Here is a 25,126-nt window from a genome sequence, read left to right as displayed (position 1 = left end):
TCTAAGATTGAACAACAAACCCAAAACCACTTAGAGATTCACTGTTGGCTGATTCAGCAAGTGAAGAGGTAGTCCATGTTCAGGATATTGTAGAAATGCGAATTATTTTATTTAGGAGTAGCCATTCCTCTTTTAAGTGTGCCTCTCACTCTCAGAAAGTTCATGCTTCCCCCCCAGTCAGAACCTACTTATCTATCACAGTCATTCTCCAGGTTCCTGTCTGCATCTCTTAAAGTCCATAGTCCTTCTATTTATAAATGCCAAAATAATTGGTCGTTATTTTCTGAAGACATTAGTTCCAAAAGTAGGCTTTCTTTTCAGGTAGAGCAACATTTAAAGCACATACCTCTTTTTAGGTCAAATGAGTAAAGCCTACCAGGCATTTGGTAGTCTTTGGTCTTATGATTTGAGGCAACATGGATGAACAGCTTTAAATGTAAAGGTCAATGTAAACAGAAATTTAGGAGTTTTACCTAGTGTCTGATATAGCAGCAAGCTCCCCTGGTGAATTTCAAGTTAAATACTGTTACATAAACTATGCTTTATACAGGAAAACGGAATTCCATTTATAAAACTATAGAATACAGGGTCATCCTCATGGTATATATGAAAAAGCTTTTGCACATACATTGAAAAGAATCACATTATTTTCCTTTTTTTATTTATGGATAGAGGAATGTTATTTTTTATTCAGTAGAGATGATGGGCAGCAGAGTCTCATCTCCTGCCATGCTGGTCATTGACATAATAACCTAAATTCTCAGTTCTTTTGACTTTCCCCAGCAGCTTAGCTTCTCTGTCCTCTGTTGTGCCATGCTATTGGTTGTCAATAGAATTAGACATGAAACCAGAGTCTCATACTTACTTTTCTGTGGGCACCTTAGACATGCCCACCTTTTAAGTGTTTCTTCAAGTAGTTCTTGGTTTGTTCTCTGGTAAAAAACAGTATTAGAGAATACTGGAAAATAATATTTAAAGACCTTTTGAAAGGGTGTAGGGAAAGGAGAGAAAGTACTATAATCTTTCTCACTGCCTATTCCACAAAGATGGAAGAGATAATAAAGTAAAAAGGCTTACCAAGAAAATCAGGATTATGAAGAAATCTCCCTGATGGTAGCAACAAATCTTCAAGGAATAAACTAGAAAAACTTGTGTCTTAAAAGACTTTTAGTACTGCTTAAAGTCTAACTCAGAAAAAGGGCTAGGATTAGTACATGAAATATCTGCTCGTATATTTATGGAATGAAGATGGTGTTTCTCAAAAATTCAATTTACAAGTGATGTTAACTTACAGGATTACTATACAACACAAATCCTACTGTCAAAACCAGCAACAGTATAACCACCCCAGCTTGGTTTCTTTGCTATTGTCCTGGAGATATAAACAGTTGAATAAATATACAATAGATTTTTTTTTCTTTTTGCTTCCCTTTTTATGGCTGTCTTCCAAGGGCTAGCACGTGCTCTGGCCTAGCAACACATCAAGATGGTGGGATATCTGAACTCCTAAGGAAGCCTGAAATGTCTAAGAGGGGCAAGTGGGATGGTGGCTGATTTAGGCTGGCATCATCAAATTGTGGAAACTTTCAGCTCTCCTGTTGCCATAATCAATGAGATGGTGTCACTGTTGATTCCACAGTATAAAGAGGACCGGAGCATTGTGGGGTGAAAGCCAGCAGTAGTCCACGATGCTGTACTGCATATAGCCCAGAAAAAAGCCAAAAGCCACATCGGTGACATTGTGCCTCCCCAGCATGACCCTGGAAAGACCCAAGATGAAGGCCCACAGTACCACCAGCACCCTCAGTGGAATGGCCAGTACCAGGTGCTTCAGGATGAACCGGGACACCAGGGAGGCCCTTGTGGCATGGCCCGAGGGGAAGGAGTACTTGTCCACCGAGAGAGTGACAAACATGTCCATCTGATTGTGGGCCGGTCGTGGCCTGCGGACCAGCCCTTTGATCAGGGCCACCACCAGGAGGTCCAACAGCAGGGCGAAGAGTAGGTTCATCAGCACCTCGCGTCCAGCCCAGCTGTCGCTCCTGCATAGGCAGTACAGGGTGCCCAGCAGCCAGGTGATGCCGTGTCCCGAGATCTCCAGCAGCTTCATAAGGGGCCTCACGCTACCCCAAGACGAGCTCTCCCCTGCACACACCCCCAGCTTCTTGGACAACCACAGGTCGATGGCCAGCAGGGAGCGCAAGGCGATGCCCAGGAAGGACGGGTTCAGGTCAATGCGGTCCTCCTCGGGCAGTGAAGGAGGGGACGCCTGCGAAGATCCAGCGGCGGCCACTGGAAAGGAGCCGCGCCGGTGCACCGGGCTCTCGGACGCGCGCAGCCGGGCGCTGGTGGGGTCGACGCCCGCGGCTCGGCTGCTGAGCAGGGACTGGAACTCGAACCTGCTGCTGCTGCCGCCGCCATGGGCTGGGCTGCCGGGGTTGCTGGTGTTGCTCGAGACTGAGGCGCCCAGCGGCCGTCCCTCGACGCTCCTCCGGGGGCTCGCCATCGCGGCGGGCGGCCCGGACCCCGGGACCCGGCGGGACTAGAGAGAGGCCTCCCGGCCCTGCAGCCTCTTCCGCTTCCGCACAGCCATCCTGAAGGGGCGGGGAGAGGAGCCTGCGAGAGCGTGATTGTGACACCTGGCGGAGACGTGGGAGGGAATTGGAATTTCCAATCTGAAATAGGAGAGAACAGGGGAGGATGTTGATGCTGGGAGGTACACAGGGAATATGATGGTGGGGAAACATTTCAGGGCCTCTGGAAGGCTAGGAGGAATACAACCCTGTTAATTAAAACAAACTTTGCTTGTTCTCCCCCCCCCCCCCCCATAAGATTTCTTGCCCGGGAGTGTTCCTGCCAGACAAACAAGATGTGTACCTCGGGGTTTACCTCCTGAATCAGTACGTGGAGACAGCCTGCTTTCCCTCTGTGTTCCCTATTGTGATTCAGCAAATCCTGAGATTTAAAAAGGTGATCTTGACTGTCTCATTGTATTTTGCTGTCTGAAGATAATCTAATAGTTCTTGTAAAATTATTTTGTAAATTTTCTGTAAAAACATAACCCAAAGGCATTTAAGTATAGTGCAAAACTACAGTCAGCCTTGAAGTAAAATCACAGTTGAAAGACTTGCTTGTGCTTTGCAAGTCCCAGCCAAGTTCTGTCAATCTAGTGCTAAATACCCTGGTCAATGGTTTCTATTCTTGGAACTCCCATGACATTTTTTAACTGGAGCAAAGAGAGCATTTCTGAATGTTCTTGGAGGTGTTAGAATTGCATTACATTTAATACATTGCAGACCTTAGCAAAAAAAAAAAAAAAAAAAAAAAAAAAAAAACTTTCTTAGACCCGGAAAAATAATGAAAGACTATAACCAAATCAAGTTAAATCTTATAACCAAAATCCTGTAAGGAGACAAAAAGGCTCTTCTGATTTATTTAAGTCATACCTGGTTTATGTAGCTATAGTCATAAGGCTAGATTCCTGTTGCAATGAATACAGTCATGACACAAATAGCCCAAACACTACCCACCCACTTCCCACCTCAGTATTTAAAAGAATATTCATTTGATTACTATGCAGTTACTGGCAATCCCCTGAACTTTTTGTTTTGCATTTGGAGATGGAATCAGTTTTAACCTCAATAAAGCTAATGATGTTTCTCTAAACAGTGTCACTAAGATCTTTTGGGCAGAGGGAAGGTTGGTAGGATAGGTCTGAAAGATGGTGACCAGAAAGTGACCTGTTTTGACCTGAGGATGGGAGAGAAGATCAAGATTGATTCACTGAAAGGCCAGGGTTGCATGCAATATGTTTGTAAATCACAGCCTATTAATTTAAATTAAAAATGTGCTAAACTGACTGGATAAAAAGAAAGAAATAAATGAGTATTATCTTAGAACATACAATCAGAACCCACAGGAACCTGTTTCTCACATTTAGATGTTGAAAGTGGTGAAAATGCAGCCATTTTCCTCCTAAGAATTTTCATATTAGTTTTATCAGTTTTCAATTTAATCTGTAGAAGACTTTAAAAATCTTTTAATAAGAAGCCCAAAGATACAAAATTGTGGAATCCTAGAATGATAAATCTGTAAATGACTTTGGGCAGGGGGTTGTCTAGTCCAACCTCCTTGATTTGTTTAAAAAAAGAAAGGAATGAGTCTTAAAGTCACATTTTAAATGTCACTACTGCTCTGTTGAAAAGTGGTACATTTGATATTACTAGTCAAATATATCACAGAACCATTTTTTTTTCTGAATGAAACTAATTACCCTCTTTGTATGAGTTATTTGGGTTCATAGTGTAGTTTTCTCCTAGTCAATTCTAGCTCTTCTTTTATCTGTCCACTTATCTTTCTTCAAATACTTGCAGCAAATAGTGACATTTTCTCTTCCTTGGACCTTCTGTGTAATGCAGAATTGAATGTTTTAAAGCATTTGAATAAACAAATACCTCATGAAAAATTTATGAGCCATTGTGTTTGAACAGTTTGTGTTGATCATTTACTCAAGATCACACTTGAGAAAATCCTCAGATAAGGGAGTATTCATTTCCCAGGGCTGGTATACAAACTGAGTGACTTAAACAATAGAAGCATATTGTCTCACAGTTCTGGAGGCTAGCAGTCTGAGATCAGAATGTTGGCAGGGTCATGTTGCCTATGAAGGCACTAGGGAAGGATCTGTTCTTGACCTCTCTCCTAGCTTTTGATAGTTCCTTGGCTTTTGTCAGCATAATTTTAATATTTATATGGCTATTTATTCTTTCTGTGTGCATGCTGTTTAAAAAATTGGGGGCAGAGAGGCTATTAGGCTGGGGCAGATCCAGTGCTTTAAGTGCCTCCATAAGTAAACTGAAGCCCAATGTAAACTGTAAAATCAAACTAGAGACTTTACCAATTATAAACTGTCAACTGTCCTCTTACTAGAGACTTTCCTAATCAGAAATTGTCAACTAACCACTCTCCAGGGTCTTTCCACTCCAACCAATCAAATGTATCTTCTTGTTTTATTTCCATGTCACCTATAAAAGCTCTCTGCCCACTTGGTAGCAATTTTCTGATTGACTGCTGCCTGATTCATGAATCATTCTTTGCTCAAATAAACTCTTGAATTTATTTTGTATAAATTTTTTAATACCTTCTGTGCTCAAATATCCCCTTTTTATAAGGACACCAATCATATTGGATTAGGAATCCAACCTATTCCAGTATGACCTCATTCTAGTTTAACAATTACTTAATGACCCTAATTGGAAATGAGGTCACATTCTGAGGTACTGGGGTTGAGATTTCAACATTTTAGGGGACATAATTCAAACCATAACAATAGTAAAAGATGCAGTTATTGAAATAATTTAGGCAAAAAATTACATTTGCTTAATAAATCCAACTCAGAAGGACAAAAATGGATTACAGGGAAATCATACAGTCTCCCATTTTTGTTCTTAAAGCAGATATGGCTTTAGATCCAAGACAGATTTTTAACCATGTTTAACATTGTTTAAATGAGAACTCTGAAGCTTGAAATCAAAGTCTACTGAAAAAAAAAATGTTTTCCACTGAGTTGCATAATTTAGTGGGAGAGGCCTTTGTTTTAGTCCTATCCCAGGGCCTTTACTGTCAAAAACAAAATATGCAGATTTGGCAATAACTGAACAGAGCACATGTGCTTCATGATAGATTTAAGAGGCTCTCTCCCCCCGCCACCTCTGGATTCTGTGAGAGCGTAACTCCTAGTAGTGAGCTTTTTTTGTGTGTGTTAATATGTAGGCAGAATTTCTATTTTAATGTTCCTTCTTAGCAGAACTAATTGCTTGGGAAGAGAAATCATTCAGTTAACATTTAGTGAGATCTATTGTAAGCAGAATGTTTTTCTAGGTACTCAAGACTCAGGTTAATGTAAAATGTGCTTTTAGCAACAAATAGAACTAGGTCAAGTTGATGACATTTTAAGCATGTGGTAGATTTAGCCAACTCAGATTTCCTTGCATATGCTATTGTTCTGTTAATTTCTATGAATTTGTTCTATGTTCTATTTTTATGAATTTGTACTATATTGATCTTTTAATCATACTTGTTAAAAGTGTTTCTGTTGAGTTCTAAAATATTATATGGCTGGATTTTACCGAATAACATCCTAATTATTAGGAAGAAAATAATCTACAGTTTCTGTAAGTACCTATTAAAAAACTTAAAAATGTTTTTCCCATATTTTTCTCTGCAGGTATTTGAAAATGCAATAGATCCTGGAGCTGTAGCAGAACTTTTAGAAAGTAGGTACTCATTAAAGAAAAAAAAAAGATTATTCTGTGTAATTCACAGGTATAATAGTATGCTGTTTGCTGTTTTTCTAAACTGTAATATTTCCATGTTTGATTATGTTTACATTCAAGAGACCTTATGGTAAATTTTGAATCATGTTTTTGATCGTATTACAAACTTTTTTCTAAATATAGATGGAATTTTCAAAATGATAAATTCTGTTTGGTTGTTTATCAATATTAAGTGAGAAATCCTATACCCATTATTAATCAATCTCTATTCCCTGCTAACCCTCCCAGCCAAATGCAAATATGGATCTTTCTGTCTTTATAGATTTGCTTATTCTGGATATTTCACATAAATAGGATTATACAATATGTGGTCTTTTGTGATTAACTTCTTTTGCCTAGCAAACATTTTGAAGGTTCATTTGTGTTATAGCATGTTCCAGTACCTCATTTCTTTTTATGGCCAAATAATATTCCATTGTATAATTATACCACACTTTGTTTTTCTACTTATCAATTGGGTTGTTTGCACTTTTAGGCTATGATGAATAATGATACTATGGATATTTATGTACAAGTTTTTGTGTGGACCTATGTTTTCTTTTCTTTCTATCTATCTATCTATTCATCTATCTATCTATCATTTATCTATGCATCCATCTATCCAGGAGTGAGATCACTAGGTAATATAATAACTATTTGGTTAGACTTTTAAGGAACTCCCACACTATTTACCAAAGCAGTTGAATCATTTTACATCTCTTCAGTAATGTCTGAGGATTTCGCTTTTCTACATCTTGGTCAGCAGTTGTTATTATTTGTCATTTTGATTGGTAGCAGTCTTTGTGGGTATGAAGTGGTATCTCATCATTATTTTGATTTGTTTTTCCGTGATGGCTAATGATGTTGAGTGTTCTTTGCAGAATTGTCTATTCAGATCCTTTGCCTACTTTTTTAAGTAGGTTGTCTTAAAAAAAATGAGTTACAAGTGTTTCATATGTATTCCATATATAAGTCCCTATCAGATAAATGATTTCCAGTTATTTTTCTCCTGTTCTTTGGGTTGGCTTTCATTTTCTTGTTGGGATTCTTAGAAACACAAAAGCTTTAAAATTGGTGAATTCCAGTTTGTCCTTCTTATATTGCTTATACTGTTGGTGTCATATCTCAGAAACTATTGTTTAATACAAGGTCACAAAGATTTACATGTAAAAGTTTTATAATTTTGACTCTTATATTTGGGTCTGTAATCTGTCTTCGGTTGACTTTTGTAAATGGTGTGAATTATGGGCCTATTTTCATTATTTTGCATGTGACTATCCATTTGTCTTAGCATCATTTGATAAAAAGACTGTAAAGATTTTGTTTCTGTCACTGAAGTCTCTTGGCACTCTTTTTGAAAACCAAGTTCCTATAATGTGAAGGTTTATTTTTAGGCTCCCAATTCCATTCCATTGATTCATATGCCTATTGTTATGCCAACACACAATCTTGATTACTGTAGCTTTGTGAGAAATTTTGAAATCAGAAAATGTGAGTTTTCCAGCCTCCAGTTTAGTTCTTTTTTCAAGACTCTTTTCAGGGGGATCACTTAAGTTTTCATATGAATTTTAGAATCAACTTGTTACTTTCTAGCTGGGATATTAATAGGGATTTCATTGAATCTATAGATCAATTTGGGGAATATTACCCTCTTAACAATATTAAGTCTTCCAATCATGAACATGGGATGTGTTTCCATTTATTTAGGATATTTTAAACTTATTTTCAATGTTTATAATGTTCAGTATACAATTCTTGCATTCCTTTTGTTAAGTTTTAAGTATTTTATTCTTTTTGATGCTGTTGTAAATTAAATTTAATTTTTTCCATTTTCAGATTGTTTATTTCAGTGTATAGAAATTTAGCTAACTTATTCTCTGATATTATATTCTGCAAATGTGCCAAACTCATTTATTGATTCTAGTTTTTGTTTATTTATTTATTTATTATGATTTTATACACACAAAATTAGATTGTCTACAAATGGAAATAACTTTATTTCTTCCTTTATAGTCTGTCTGCATTTTATTTCATTTTCTTGTGTAATACCCTGACTAGAGTTTACATAACAATATTGAATAAAAACAATAAAAGTGATGTTACATGTCAATTTTTTATAGATGCCCTATATCAGATTGAGGAAGCTTCCTTCTGTTCCTAGTTTATATATTGTCTTTTTTTTTTTTTTTTGTGGTGCTAAGGATTAACTCAGGGCCTTGTGCATGCGAGGTAAGCACTCTACCAACTGAACTATGTCCCCAGCCCAGATTTTTTTCTTTAATTACAAAAGAATGTTAAATTTTATCACATGCTTTTTAATCCTTTATTTTGTTCATATGTTTATTTGTTTTCAGACATTTAGCCAATTTTACATTCCTGGAATAAATTTCACTTGATTATGGCATACAGTCCTTTCCATATATTGCGTTATTTGAAGTGCTAGGATTGTGTTGAGGATTTTGGGATCTACAGTCATAAAGAGATACTGTTGACAGTTTTGTTTTCTGGTGATATCTTGGTCAAGTTTTGCTAATACTAGCCTCATAGAATGAGTTGGGATTTTTTTTATTTTTTTATTTTACTTTATTTTTTAGTTGTAGATGGACATACTATCTTTATTTTGTTTATTTGTCTTCTTATGTGGTGCTGAGGATTGAACCCAATGTGTCACACATGCTAGGCAAGCACTCTACCACTGAGCCACACCCACAGCCTGGGAAATGTTTTTTCCTCTTTAGTTTATTAGTGTTAATTTTCTTTAAACTTTTGGTAGAATTCACCATTGAAGCCACCTGGGCCTGAACTTGTCTTCAGATTGTTTTTTAATTACAGATTTAATGTTTCTGCTTGTTTTATTTTAATTTTTAAAAACTTTTTTAGTTGTATTGGACAAAATACTTTTATTTTATTTATTTTTATGTATTGCTGAGGATCAAACCCAGGGCCTTGCACGTGCTAGGCAAGTTCTACCACTGAGCCACAACCCCAGCCACTCTTTCTGCTTATTGTAGGTCTCTTCAGTATTTCTATTTCTTCTTGAACCAGTTTTGATAGATTATATCTTTCTAGGAATTTTTCCATTTCATTATCTAATTTATTATCATAAAGTTGTTCATAGTATTGCGTTACAGTCCTTTCTATTTCTGTGAGATCAGTAGTAATATCCTCTCTTTCACTTCTGATTTTAGTAATTTGAATCTTATCCCTTTTCTTGATGAATTTAACTAAAGCTTTCTCAGTTTTGTTGACTTCTAAAGAACCAGCTTTTGGATTCATTCGACTTTATTGTTTTTCTGTTCTTTATTTTATTAATTTCTTCTTATCCTTTATTATTTTCTTCCTTCTGTTTGCTTTAGATTTAGTTTGCTCTTTTTTTCCCCCATTGTATTAATATGAAAGGTTCATTAGTAGGTAACCAACAACCACTTTCTTAATCTTTATGAATTTTTCAACCGAGATTTATTCAGTTGAAAGAATTAGGACCAAGGTCATAGGTAATAGCAGAATCTCATAGAGAAATAATAAGAATTAAATGCTAGGTGACCTGAGGCAGTGCTGGAAAGAGGACAGAATCAGGAGCAGGCTAGGTATCCGGCCAAGATACTGGTGGATTAAGAAATTTGAGGGGCTAGCGTTGTGGCTCAGTGATAGAGCACTTGCCTAGCATGTGTGAGGCCCTGGGTTCGAGTCTCAGTACTATATATAAATAAAATAAAGGTCAATTTACAACTAAAATAAATATATTTAAAAAAAAGAAATTTGAAATTATGCATCTAGTGAGTCTGTGTCCACAGATAGTGCAGGTTAGAGGCCACTGAACAAATGTTCTGAAACAATGGTACAACAGTAAAACAGGGGTTCAGAAAGCCAGGTGTAGAATAAATAGAAAATCTACAGGAATCAAAGGTTATGATCATCAGAAATAGTAAGTGAAACTTTGAAGGAGTTGATGGGATGTGGGTGTGCTCAAAACTCACAGCATCTAGAGAAAACCCTGGATCCTATTTATGCTATTCACTAAGACTAGAAAGTCAGAAAGAAGACTTGGTGGAGGGAGTTTAACTTTGGACAGATTGAGTTTAGAGTGTCAGTGTAAGATCTAAATGGAGGTGTTTCATTGCTAGCAGGCAATTAAAAGCTGTAGGTATTTTATAAAGTATTCTAATGTACTTGTTCTTTTGAAGAATGGGATTTTCAGTGAAATATCTTGTGGGTAAGAACACTAGCCCTGGGAATAGACTGTGTGGGTTCCTGTAGAGCTCTGTCAGTGTTAGCCATGTGACCTTGCTATGCTTTTTTCTTTGAGATTTAGTTGTCTCGTTCATAAAATTAGAAGATAGCTGTTATTAGACTCTTTGAGTTGTGGTGAGAATTAATTGAATATAAGGAATTTTGAACCTAAAACAAATCAAGTGCTTAATGGGACTGTTGGAGTGAAATTTCAGGCTATCTTGGATTTTAAGTTTCTTGGAATTTATATTTATTTATTTATTTATTTGGGGGTACTGGGGCTTGAGCTCAGGAACACTCAACCACTGAGCCACATCCCCAGCCCTATTTTGTATTTTATTTAGAGACACGGTCTCACTGAGTGGCTTGGCGCCTCGATTTTGCTGAGGCTGGCTTTGAACTCATGATCCTCCTGTCTCAGGCTCCCGAGCCACTGGGATTACAGGAGTGCGCCTCAACATCTGGCTAGTTTCTTTGAATTTAAATTTTGTTCTTATGCATTCATAAATCTATTTTTATGAATGCATATTTTTCATAAATCTACAAAGTAAGAATTTATTTCTATTATCTATTTTAAAATGTTTTTACTTCTAATATTATTTTGTGGGAATTATTATCTTTATTAATTTTGTATTGTAATACCATTTGTTTTAATTCACTTTTATTATTTGAGTTTTATTCTTGCCTCTAGAGATACTATAGATTAGATCATTATTTCTAAATGTATTTTGAACTCAAATAATAATAAAGTTTTATTTTATGTCTTAATTTATATAGTCATTGGTACACTGTCTTAGGTAAGATAAACTTTTATGTTAATGGGTCACAATTAGATTTTGAATTTTTAAGATGAAAAGTACACATTTTAATGCTCCTTTTTTTTTTTTTTTAAATGGTACTAGGGATTGAACCCAGGGCCTATGTGCATGCAGATGCAGGCACTCTACTGACTAAGCTATATTCCCAGCCCCCCATTTTGATGCTCTTATGAAAACACTTTTTTTTTTTTGGTACCAGAGATTTAACTCAGGGGAACTCGACCACTAAGCCACATCCCCACCACTATTTTGTATTTTATTTAGACACAAGGTCTCACTGAGTTGCTTAGTGCCTTGCCATTGATGAGGGTTGCTTTGAACTCTTGATCCTCCTGTCTCAGCCTCCCCAGCTGCTGAGATTACAGGCCTACATCACCACACCAGGCATGAATACACTTTTTTTTAAGTATTTATTTTTTACTTGTAGTTGGACACAATACATTTATTTTATTTGTTTATTTTTATGTGGCGCTAAGGATTGAGCCCGGGGCCTCACATGTGCTAGGCGAGCACTCTACCGCTGAGCCACAACCCCAGCCCTCATGAATACACTTTTAAGGGACAAAATATTACATGTTTTGTCTGTACTTTCCTGGAGTTGAAACGATATTTTTATAACTCAGATATTCTTATTTTACTCCCTCAACTTATTGACACCTGAGACCTTGTTGGTGTGGCACTTATTTTTAATTATAATTGTTACTTGATATCCATGGGAAATTGGTTCCAGGACCTCAAAGAATCCCCAAACCCACCAATACTCAATTTCCTTATAACTAATGATACAGTATTGACTTATAACCTATACCCACCCTCCCATATATTTAAATCATAGCCATATTACTTATAATATCTAACACTTTAAATACAGTGTAAATAGTTGTTATTCTGTATTGTTTGGGGAATAATGACAAGAATCTGTACATGATATGTCTGTACATGTTTAGTACTGATGAATTTTTAGAAATATTTTCTATCCTCAGTTGGTTGAATATGTGGATGGGGAACCTATGGAAATAGAACCTATAAATATGGAGGGCTAGCTGCATTGTTGTTATTAATAATGTAAATGGAGTGTTATGGTAGTTTAATTTATAAAATTAAAACATTTAATAAAAAACTCTGACAATTTTTTGAAGTATTAAAATTCCACTGTTTTCCTTTTTAGGCTTCCTAGCCAGGTTTGAGTTAATACAGCTAGTGCCTCCAGGTAATGTGCCAGAAATGCATTTCTACACCAACTTAATTTTAAGAGGATTTTTACATGACAAAATGGGGACTGGCATTTAAACACTGAGCCTTTATATAACACATAACTTCTTATGCTTATATGTTTATATATGTGACCTTACTGTGTTTTTCTCTTTGAGATTTAGTTGTCTCATTCATAAAATTAGAGGATAGCTGTTATACCTTGGGGTTGTGTTGAGAATTAAAAAGTATATATGGAATCAGCCAAAGGTGTCTTATCAATGGATGAATGGATAAAGAAAATGTGGTATATATGCACAATGAAGTTTTTTTCAGCCATAAAGCAAAATGAAATTATGGCCTTTGTAGGAAAATAAATGGAACTAGAGACCATCTTGTTCAGAGAAATAAGTCAAACTCAAAAAGTCAATGGTCAGTTGTATGTTTTCTCTCATGTATAGAAGCTAGAAAGGAAAAAGGGAAACAAAGGTCGGAGTGGATCTCCTAAAAATCAAAGGGCGATCAGTAGACCAAAGGGAGCAAGGGGTGGGAGGCAGAGAGGGAGAAGGGAAAAGTTAGGAAGTGATATTAGCCAAATGATATTGTTATATTGTGTGCATGTGTGAATATGTAATAACAAATTCCATCAATATGAACAACTATAATGCATCAATAAAAATGTAGAAAAAAGTTTTAAAAAAGTGTATATAATATATACTTCTCCTCTGCCAATCTATTGACAATTCCAGGACATTTTTTGTTACCCCAGAAATAAACCCCATACACAGCAGTTATTCCTCATTCCCTCTTCCGTCCAGCCCCTGAGCACTGCTCATCTACTTTATGTCTCAATTGATTTGTCAATTCTAGAATTTCATATAAATGGAAAGCTACACTATGTGGCTTTTTAGGTCTGGATCTTTCATTTAGCCTAATATTTTCAAGGTTTAGGAATGTTGTAACATGTATCAGAGCTTAATTCCTCTTTATGCCCAAATAATACTCTTGTATACTCACCATATTTTGTTTATACATGTATATGTTGATAAACATTGGAGTTATTTCCACTTTTGGGAGATTATAAATAGTGTTGTTATGAACATTCACATACACATCAATGTGTATTTCTTTTAGTTCTCTTGGGTGAGTGTGGTTTTCTACATTATACAATAATTCTGTCAAACTTGGGAAACTGCCAAACTGAGTATGGTTTTTCCAACATTTTTAGATGGTTGAATAAAAATTTTCAAGAGAAGAATATTTAGTAATGTGAAAATTATATGAAATTCAGATTTTATCATCTAAAAGAAAGTTTTACTGGAACATAGCCACATTCATGTTTAAGTATTGCTTGTAGCTCTTTCACAGCACAGTGACAGAGTTGAGTAGTTGTAACCAGATGGCCTGCAAAGCCTAAAATATTTATTATCTGTTCCTTTATAGAAAAAGTTTGTGACCCCTCTGCTACAATCATGGGACTCTAGGAGGAACCTATTCTCTGATGCTTTTGCATTGTGTCTTGAGACCTGAGCTGGTGAGAGAGGGTACAACCAGCTAATCTCATAAATAGTCTTTGAGCATGGCTCTGTGATTTTAGGGCTTTATATCTCTGTGGTGTGTGTGTGTGTGTGTGTGTGTGTGTGTATGTGTGTGAGAAAGAGAGAGAGAGGAGAGACAGACAGAGAGAATCTAAAACCCAGAAAATTCTCTTGTGATCTTTGATCTTTGCTATTTACACATTTCTGTTTTTTTCTTTCCTGAGATGAAAATAACTTCATAGTCTTTACTTACAAAAAGGATCCAAAAATCACATCATCCTGAAAGAACCATTAAGCATGTTTCTTGGTATTTCTCTGTGATTAGAGCACATTGTTACAGACTTTTTATATGTGTTATATACATATTCTATTCTTGTTAAAAAGTCAAACTCAAAAAGTCAGTGGTCAGTTGTATGTTTTCTCTCATGTATAGAAGCTAGAAAGGAAAAAGGAAAATTAGATTTTCCTCATTTTATGTCCCTGTTTCATTGTCTTTTTTTTTCCTTTCCTTTTTGGTACTGGAAATTGAACCCAGGGACATTTAACCACTGAGCCACATACCCAGCCCTTTTTATTTTTTATTTTGAGACAGGGTCACAGTAAGTTGCTTTGGGTCTTGCTAAGTTGCTGAGGCTGGTCTTGAACTTGTGATCCTCCTGCCTCAGTTCCCAAGTCGATGGAATTTCAGGTGTACACCACCGTGGCCATTGCCAGATTCACTTTTTTTTTTTTAGTTTCCACATCAGAGAGAGAAACTATAACACTTTTCTTTATGTGTCTGACTTATTTCTCTTAGCATGATGTCATCCAGTTTCTTTCATTTTTCCTGCTAATGACAGGATTTCATTAAGTCTGAATAATATTCCATCATTTCTAATGATAATCTATACCTTGATTTTTGATAGCCATGAAAACCTTAATTAATTTACTTATGTGTTTTTAAAGGGCTATAAACAGAATATCTGCAATATTTTGGGTTGGATTTTCTTATTCTACCTAGTTCACCTAGTTACCCATAGTTTATAATTTTTCTATATCTATCTATTTTCCCATAGTGTTATCCTTACATTTTATTGAGCATTTAGATTTTGTCTTTCACATATTTATAAAAATTATTTTTCCTTGGTTTATTTATGAAGAATAGAATTACTAAATGAAACTGTGCCTTGTGAATCTGGGGTTAACTGATCACCCATAAGGTTCACTGCTACATCTGCATCTGCAAGGCAGAGCATACCCATTCCCCATATCCAGCAGATAATAAGGTCCAGCTGAATATTGTCATTTGGATTTACTGTGTTTACAAAATGTGTAATAATTTATTTTTTTAGATTGATTTTTTAATTTGTTCTAATTAATCATACATGACAGTAGAATGCATTTTGACACATTTATACTTAAGTGGAGTATAACTCCATAATTTTTTTGATTGTACATGATGTAGAGTTATTTAGGTCATGTAATCATGTATGCACATAGGGTAATAATGTCCAAATCATTCTACTATCGTTCCTACAATAATTTCTTTAAGATATATTTTACCATGTTTTATAGCCCCTTTTAAAAAAAGATGATTTGTGAAAATCCTACATTTGAAATTGGCTTCTTAAAAATTTCCATTTTACCATATTGTGAATTGTTTGCTTCCTTTTCTTCTATATGAAGTGACTGTCAATGTCCTTGATTAATTGTGGTGTTTGGTTGCAAATTCCTGACATTTTAACCTATGTCTTTAGTTAGTCATAGTCAATACATATATATTCCTCTTTTTTGATTCAGTGTTTTGGTATTTTACATGTGAACGTTCCTTTTTCTTAAGAGAGCATGAGAGAAGGAAAGTGAACCTGGCAGATGCCTCAGCTAAAGAATGGGGGCAGTGGAGGATTTTGAGTGAGGATCATATTCCTACCCATAATGATATATCAACAGAGCAAGTCAAGGGCCCCTATGAAGTGATGTAGACCCAGGCAGCTATAGTTCTTTCTTCTACTTCTTGGTCAGCCCCTGCAAACAGAAAAGAACCCCACTCTGCCTGAATTTAGGGATAGACACTCTTGGATATGTCGTTACTTTTTAAGGCAGACAGAACAGAGCAGATAGATGCCTCCTACCTCCTGTTCAGAAATTCTTAGTGAAGGTGTTTCAGCCAAAAAGTGACAGGCTAAAATCAGGCCATTGAGTTTTTTTCCATAAGTTTTTTTTCTTACTTGACCTAATTTTATGTTCAAACATATATCACTGCTAAGTGGCAAGTTATATTTTAATATACTAATAAGGTAGAAGTATGCTTATTTTGGTCTTATTTAATTTTGCATGAATGAAAAATTAAAAATTACCTAAATACCTCACTGTACAAAATTTAATTAACATAGAAGTACATAAACTCATTCATCAACAACTCCTAACAGATACTTTATTAACAATTAGTTGCATATGTTTTTAGATCTTTTAAAATGAATTTGGTATATATCATGCATTTAGTATATTTAACCAACCTTAAAATAACACATGCACACACCTCTACATACTGAATATGTGAGGTGCACACTATATTTTTGTAGATGTGGTGTATGTTAAATATGTGAATTTTGCAACTTGCTTTTAAAATTTAATTCATGTTGAACTGCTGCATATTTTTTATGTGACCAAAATCCATTTTTGAGAAGGCTATGAAAATAGTTGTCTGTAAATAATGATGATTGGAGAATATTTAAACTGAGTGCATCCATACTGGTTCTAACTCACAAGTTAATCATATGCAAAGTGGGAGCCTTATTATGCTTGTTTTCTTTTTGTCTACAATCCTCCAATTTCAGATTATAATTTTAGTGGAATTAAGTTTAAATTACTCAAAATAACAATTTCACTCAGCTACAGATGCCATGCAGATTAACTGATTAATTGTTCAGCATATGTTATTGAGGGTATACTTCACATGTGTCTACCCTGTGCCAGTCTTTCTGGTATGATACTAGTGACTCCAGGCACTAATTGGTGGTAGTGAACCCTCTGGATCTGCTAGTCCTTGATACTAACCTCTTGCTTAAAGTCTTGTGTGGGCTGCACTGTGGGGTCACAAAGGCTACACTTAGACCAATTTTTCTTTGGCTGATTTGTTATGTTGCTGTATTTTGCTGTATATAGTACTTTATTGTTTGATACTTTTTGCTTCTCTTTCACTTAACCATGGAAAGACATTTTACCATTAGAATAGGAATACAAATAGCCTAAGATTTGCATATGGCTTTATGCTAAAGAATGAAGAAGTCTAGTGATTTTGCTTCCAAAAATTAATGATCCCTTTGGCTCTTAGTTTACAAAGATGGGAAAAAACTATGGACACAGGGGGGCAGTGTAATCCTGTTTGACGGTGAGCTTTGTACTTTTTATTAATCTCCTAAGCAAATACCTTGTCTTTGGGTAATCCATGTATATTCAGTATAACTGTAAAATCCTATTTTAATGGGCACCCATTTACTTAATCAGAGCTTGATTTTATACTTCACCAGTTGTGTTCACTAGGTGCCAGCACGGAAAATAGTTTTTATGAAAGTCAATTACTGGGAGTAAAGAGATAAAGAGGAGGTGGGAAACAGGTGGGAAGGTGAGTATAATTCTAAGATTAGTCTTCAGCTTCGTTTACTTCATTTACTTTGTTTGCCTCAGCTGAACTGCTTTTGAATTCTTACTTTGCCATGTGGGCATCATGAAATGTCTTAAATTCTGAGAGCTTCAGTTTCCCTGTCTGTAAAGAGAGAATCAAATGATATTCTCTCTCTAGAATCATATTGTCAATTCTGATATGCTCTATAAATGTTAAAGATTTCTAAAACCAATGTTATTAAAATTATTGTTCTTCTTAAAGACACATTCATTTCCTTTTTTTTTTTTTTTTTTGGTTAGATGATGCTACTATCTATGCCATTAGCCTATGGAGAACACTGAGTTCTTTCAGACACTTCATTTGTCCTGAGACTTGCTCAGCCTGTGAATGAGTTCATTATTTATAACTTTGACTCTTTTTGTAACGTCCCCTTACTATGCTGACATTTTCACACTTGGTGGCAGTTTGGGTGTCTGGAAAATGACCAAACCAGAGAAACTGTATTAAGAAGCTTTATAGCCTTCTATTTATTTTTCTAAACTGTTTCAGTCTATTTTTTAAAAAATATTTATTTTTTAGGTGTAGATGGACACAACACAATGCCTTTATTTTTATGTGGTGCTGAGGATCGAACCCGGGTCAGGCCCGTGCTAGGCGAGCTCTCTACTGCTGAGCCACAATCCCAGGCCCTCAGTCTATTTTTAATCTTATTATTCCGAATGTAGTAGATGAGCTCACTTCCACTTCTTTGACCTCTTATTTTAATCTAAATTCTTGCTGCATATAGAAATAATAATTTAATGTTGTCATTTTGGATGTAGTGACAAGAACTAGCTGAAAACATTTGAAAGGTAAGAGGACAAAGGAAAAGCCTATTTCATACTACACATCTAGGTATTTGTTCCCATCAGGAATGTAACCATGTTCACAGAGACCCGAGTAGCGCTGGGACAACCCTTAGGCAGGTTTTAGGGAGCAATCATGACAATGACAGGTAATGTCAGATGCTCTGCTTCATGTTACATGTGTTTTGTCATTTGTCCTTACAGTACCCCTAAGGTTAGGTAACTAGGATGATTTGTATATTTACCTAAAGAGAAAGCTGAAGTTATAATATTTGCATAATTACCTAGGGTCACATAGCTGATAGATGGTGAAACAGGGATTTAAAGCCAACTTTTACTGACTCTGGAACCTGAGTTTTTATCCAGTGGGCCACAGTCTTCAGTAGAAAGCTGCTTTTGTGTTGCTAGTAATAGGGAAGGAAACTGGTACACCACTTCCCATTTTTATGTTGTACTTCATTGTTCAGTTGGAGGAAGAGTCTGTTTTGGGCCAACAAGGGTGGAGAGGTCACACCTGTCACAGAGAACACTGTAAAGGGAGCACTGATGAAAAAGGAGGCTGGGATAAGACTAGTAAATGAAGCAGAAGACTGATCTCAGAATTGTACTCACCTGCCCACCTGTCTCCTCACCTCCTCTTTATCTCTTTACTCCCAGTAATTGACTTCCATGGAATCTACTTCTTTTCACTCCTGGCACTTATAACTCTTTTTTTAAAAATGTTTTTTAGTTATGCTTGGGCACAATATCTTTATTTTGTTTACTTATTTTTATGTGGTGCTGAGGATTGAATCCAGTGCCTCAAATGTGCCAGGCAAGTGCTCTGCTATGGAGCCACAACCCCAGCCCAGCACTTATAACTTTTAACTATACATTTATTTTTTGAGGTTTTGGTGCATTAATTTTAAATATATTATTTTTAATGTGTTAGTAATATTTAATGTATTAGCACTTTTGGACTACAGACTCCAGAAGGGCAGGAATTGTGTTTATCTTGTTCACCTGTATATATCCATTCTTTAGTACTCTTGGCACATAGTAGGTTCTCAACAAATATTTCTTGAATAATGAAAGAAAAAAAATCATTGAAAAATGAATGTAATCCCATCTACTTGGGAGACTGAGATAGAATTGAAAATTTAAGTTCAGACTGGGCACCTCAGCAAGACCCTGTCTTAAATTAAATTAAATTAAATCAAATCAAATAGGACTGGGGATACAGTTCAGTGGTAGAGTGTCCCTGGGTTAAGTCCACAGAACCACATACACAAAAAAACTCATTCATTTTCTTGAATGAATATGAGGATTACATTTATCAAGTATTCACTGTGTTAGAATTATGTTGTTCTGTAGTTCTGAAGGCAGCATCCAGTATGCTATACTTTACTGTTCTTCTCTGAACATCTTTGGAATTCAGTTTTAAAATGTTTGTCTTTAGGGCTGGGGTTGTAGCTCAGTGGTAGAGTGCTTGCCTTGCATGCATGAGGCCCTGGGTTCGGTCCCCAGCACCACATAAAAATAAACAAATAGAAATAAAGATATTTAAAAAGTTTGTCTTTAACGATAATTCGAGGGGTCTGTGAAAGATGCTGACATTGTGACTCCTTTTTAGGGATGATTGTCTTAGTCTGCCCTGTAATTGTTGAACTGCCCTGAGTTCACACCTTTCTAGGGGCAGCCCTGTCAATAGAATAGTGAACAGAAAAGACAAAGTCAGTGTTTTCACAGAGGAAGCAGATCATGAATAAATACATGAACAACAACGACAACAACAACAGTGATAAATGTGATATCAAAAATAAAATAGAGTGATGTAATGTGGAACACTCCTTTGGGCTGAGTTGCTAACTTTCTGATGAGATGATACTTAAGTCAAGTCTATCATTTGATAGGAGGGAGCCAGCCATTCAAGGGTCAGGGGGAGGAATACTACAGGGAGAACAGTAGGACAAAATTCTGTAATAGAGGCGAACTTAGTATGTTTGAGGGACAGCAAGGATGGGCAGCAGTGATGACAGGAAACAGCCCAGGGGGAGGGTAATAAATAAAGTAGGAGAAGGTTACGAGAGGCCTGATTATGTAGAGTCTTGAAGGCTGGGGTAAGTTGCTTAAGTTTTATTTTAATATTTGGGAAGACTATTGGAAGGTTTTAAGCAGATGAAAGGCACAGTTTGATGTACTTAAAATAACACAGAGCGTGGAGAATAAGTTTGGTGGGCGATGGAAGCCGGGGGATCACCTAGGAGGCCATAGCAGTGACCCAGGAGAGAGGTTAAGGGGTGGGGCATGGAGTTAGGGTGGTAACTATAAAGATGAAGCAAAGGAAGCAGATTTTAGATTTACTTTGGAGATAGAGTCAACAGAACTTGCTAATGGAGAGCTGAATATTGGGGGGAAAATATGACTTCTGGTTCGGACCTGTTAGGATGAAGAAACTATAATGCATTTAGGATGAAGCTTGAAAGATGAATAGGATCTCAACACAATGAGAAGGAATGAATAGCATAATCTGTGGGGAATACATTGCAGAGGAGGGAAGATTGAGGGAAGATTCATCATCAGTTTTTGTGGATCATAAGCTGGATCATGTCTGGGAAGGCAAGTGGAAAGAAAATATAATATTCCAACTGTAATATAAGGGAAAAATAAAGGACAGATGTTTATAATAAAATGATATGCATATCAGTACATAAAACTGAGCATAGTGAGGTATTTAAATGTGACATGGTTTTCAAAATGCCAGACAGGTCTTGATGAAGATTCAAACAATACAAAGTAAAATTTTTCCTTGATATATGCTATACCCACATTCTTAGAAAATTCAGTTTATTTTAAAATCACACAAAAAATGCTTAGTACTTATATGTAACATAGATTTAAGGTCTTGGCTCAGATATTCATCAGGCAATTTTTAGCCTGAAAGAATGTCTTATAGGACTATAGAAAATCATGCAGATAGCCCATTGTCCAAGAGGCAGGAGTATTGTGAGCACTGCAGGACACCCTACCACCTTTGGCTCCTGCCCATAAAATGCCTCACAAATGACCAGAATGTCCCTGGGGTTGATGCTGCCCCTAATGAGAACCACAGGTTTACCTGTTCTCTGGGCCAGTGGCACCCCTGTATGGCAGACAATGAACCCCAATCTAAATAAGTAACCTTTGTGTATGTAGGGGTGTGTCTGCCTTGTTCCTATCTATTCCTGGGGTGTGGCCAAGGTTTGTCCTTGGTAAATATTTGGTGAGGGAAAGAATGAAAGGATGGTTGGAAAAGATAGGTTCTCTTCTTTGTTCTGTTTTGTGGAGCAACCCTTTAGTCTCTTTAATCTGTTATGACTTGAGAGAATTGTTAAACATTATCCATGAGATAACAAAATAGTAGAAATTATTTTCCCCTTGAAAAACAAGTGCTGGTACCAAAATGTCTATTTTTACTTATTTGCATCTCTGCCATAGTCTGTCTGAACTTTTATTTTGTTAAACGTGGGTGAAGATGCACATATTTGTGCTTTTCTCCTTCTTTTCTAGTGTGGGAAGAGTTGGCCTACTATGAAGAAAACACACGAGATTTTCTTTTCCCTGAGCCTAAGTTGACACCTTCACATCCTGGAATACATAGAGAGGTGCTTATGAAGACAGCCATAGGTTTTCCAGTAAGTGATCTTGCTCATCTGGGCTTCTATTGGGAGAGAAATTCTTGGAACATGAACATTTTATTCTCAACAGTGTTGATCTTGGACAGATAACTTTATCTTGCTTAGTACCTCACTGCTGTTCAGTGGCCCTGTTTAGATGCCCTGCTCAAGATACCAAATTATACTTATTTCTACCATTGATCTGATGGTGGAAGTCTTATTATCCATTCAGGCTAAATCATTGACATAGCTGCATTATCACATAGCTATACAAGCAAATTGATATCTCAACTTCTTCTTATTGTAGATTAACAGAAAGATTTATTTAGTCATAGCAATTATGACTAAGTAAAGAAGCAATAGTGGTAATGTTATCTCTCATTTATTTTGTGCCTTCAACTTTTTATGCATAATATTTTTCTCCTAACATCTCTCAAGTTAGCCAAGGCAGATCTTATGGCCTTTATTTAACAGAGGGGAAATTGACAGAGTCCTACTAATTGTTATTACTGAAGGATCTTTCTTTTTGGTGTGTGTGTTTTGGTTTTTTGTTTGTTTGTTTTTGGTACTAGGGATTGAACCCAGGGATGCTTAACCACTGAGTTATGTCTCCAGCCATTTTTATTTCTATTTTGAGACAAGTAGCTCAGGGCCTCACTAAGTTGCTGAGCTTGACTTTGAACCTGTGATCCTCCTGCCTCAGCCTCCTGAGCCGCTGGGATTATAGGCATACGCCACTGTGCCCAGCCTAATGTCTGTATCTTTAAGCCCTTCAATATTTTTGAGACTTTGGCAAATATTACTGAAACTATTTTTTTCCCCAACATCATTATCTTGTATCAGTTATACTCATGGTCTTATGATATGCTTGCCTTTATTATGGTGAGTTACTGGGATATCGCTTTTCAGAAATTAAAAGGGAATAAAACTTAAAGAGAAACTCTTATATTGCCCAAATTCTCTGTTAAATAAAAGTCTTTTGTTTTGTTACATAGGATTGAATTCAGAGACACTTAACCATTAAGCCATGTCTCCAGCCCTTTTTAATCTTTTATTTAGAGACATGGTCTCACTAAGTTGCTTAGGGCCTCCCTAAAGTGGTGAGGATGGCTTTGAGATCCTCTTGCGTCAGCCTCCCATGCCACTGTACAAGTCATCTTTAAACACTGGGCTGGAATCCAGCAAAGTATCAAGACAAGGAAAAACACACTATCTTATGTTTTTCACATTATCTGTTTAACTTTATGGGCATAAACAGAAAGAAGGACATGTAAGATGCTGTGTTTATAGTTATTTATAAATGTACATAATCATCAGAGAAGGAATTTTAAAAATGTATGAAAATAGTTTCTTACAATTACATTAATTCTATCAATTCTTACAATTACATTAATCTCACTATATTTTAAACAGTTTGTAAAAAGAAGCGCTCTGTTTCTCTCAAATATTCCAAAACACAAAATAAAAACCGTGGCTGAAGTTTTAATGATAGCTCTTGTTCATTGTGTGCTCACTAGATAGCAGGTACTATGCTGAACTCATTACATGGATTTTCTTGTTAAAACCTTCTTGACCTTGTGAGCACTTTGTTCTGCTATTCTTTTTCCTATTGTGTGGATGGAAAGCTGGTTTAGGGGGGTTTCAGAAATGTACTGAAGATCATAGAGCTGGTGAGTAGTAGATCAGGGGTCCTTATGTTTCATTGTTGGCACTCTTAGTGCATGATGCTAATTCTTTTGTATTTATTACTGCCCACTCCTACTTTTTTCCATTAACATTATAGGAAGTTATTCACTTTATTCTCTTAATTTATCAATTCATTAATAATTAGATTTCTTTCCTTTACTAAATGGGATTTTTTTGCATTTCCATATATATGTATTTTAAATTTCACTTGGTACTTTAACAGTCTTCTAGACAGTATGGTAATGAGGAAAAATAGCAGCATCAGTTTAGGAAACAAAATTCATTTTAAGTTTGGAAATAATTCTGATGAATATGAATATTTGATATAAGATATATAAAACAAGTTTTTCAAAGACAGGAAAAGAGAATCTTTATCTATCCCTCCTTCTAGTAATCTCATTCAATTTCATTGTCCCTTGATAAACAGAGTATCTAATAGCATGGACACTGGATTAGTTATTCAAACTGTATATTAGTTTAATCATCTACTAATGGAGATCCTATTAGGACCTGCTTCATGGGGTTATGTTAGGATTATAGGAGTTAATATTTTCAACATACTTATTTCTGGATCTAGTAAATAATACATATTATATAAGTCTTTAGCTATTCGTATTATGTATATATTTTAGATAATATATGTGGATTATGCCAACCACAGAAGGGCAATTAGGTTCTTGAATGATTTTAAGTTAGGATGAGATATGGGAAGAACTGTTTCTAGTAATTAATTGCTTCTTTTATGCTATTTTATTTTTAGGGCATTGCTCCCAAACTAGAGTTTTCTACAAGGACAGCCATCCGAGAATGTATGTTTCTGCATAGAAACAGATTTCATGTAAGTATAATCAAAAGACAGCAATAGAAATGACAGAATTTTTTCCATGAACTTAAATTTTAAATGCAACTGAACAAATAGAAACCTCTAAAGTTTTTTGCTAGGTTTCTATATTCGCACTGTTCGCTCAGCCTATCACATTAGAGTGGATATGTTTGGCATGTATTTGGTATGGTGTAAAAGTGGATAATTTAGACATTAAAATCACAAGTTTGACATAATCGACCAGTTATTGTTCTGTTTGTTTGTTGATCTTGTGAACATTTTGTTTTTTTAATTGATTTTTTAAAAATAAATGACAGCAGAATGCATTACAATTCTTATTACACATATCCAGTACAATTTTTCATATCTCTGTTTGTATATAAAGTATATTCACACCAATTCGTGTCTTTATACATATACTTTGGATAATGATGTCTATCAC

At 35.8% G+C, this 25,126-nt stretch overlaps 2 protein-coding genes across 2 annotated transcripts in view; one reads left to right on the top strand and one right to left on the bottom strand.

Annotated features, from left to right (window-relative positions):
- Positions 1-25,126, top strand: part of Spata6l (spermatogenesis associated 6 like) — a 39,820-nt gene that overhangs the window by 1,260 nt on the left and 13,434 nt on the right. The window contains exons 2-6 of the mRNA XM_077797333.1: positions 2,833-2,970; positions 6,227-6,275; positions 12,531-12,572; positions 22,069-22,193; positions 24,622-24,697. Coding sequence (XP_077653459.1) covers positions 2,833-2,970; positions 6,227-6,275; positions 12,531-12,572; positions 22,069-22,193; positions 24,622-24,697 — 430 coding nt within the window. The remainder of the gene's footprint in view (positions 1-2,832; positions 2,971-6,226; positions 6,276-12,530; positions 12,573-22,068; positions 22,194-24,621; positions 24,698-25,126) is intronic.
- On the bottom strand, positions 706-2,699 carry Plpp6 (phospholipid phosphatase 6). Its single transcript, XM_026414261.2, has one exon. It carries the CDS (start codon positions 2,504-2,506, stop codon positions 1,622-1,624), a length of 885 nt encoding a protein of 294 aa, XP_026270046.1. The 5' UTR covers positions 2,507-2,699; the 3' UTR covers positions 706-1,621.

Source organism: Urocitellus parryii, chromosome 4 (assembly GCF_045843805.1).
Source record: "Urocitellus parryii isolate mUroPar1 chromosome 4, mUroPar1.hap1, whole genome shotgun sequence".
Classification (NCBI taxonomy): Eukaryota; Metazoa; Chordata; class Mammalia; order Rodentia; family Sciuridae; genus Urocitellus; species Urocitellus parryii.
This window is presented reverse-complemented; position numbering and strand designations above follow the sequence as displayed.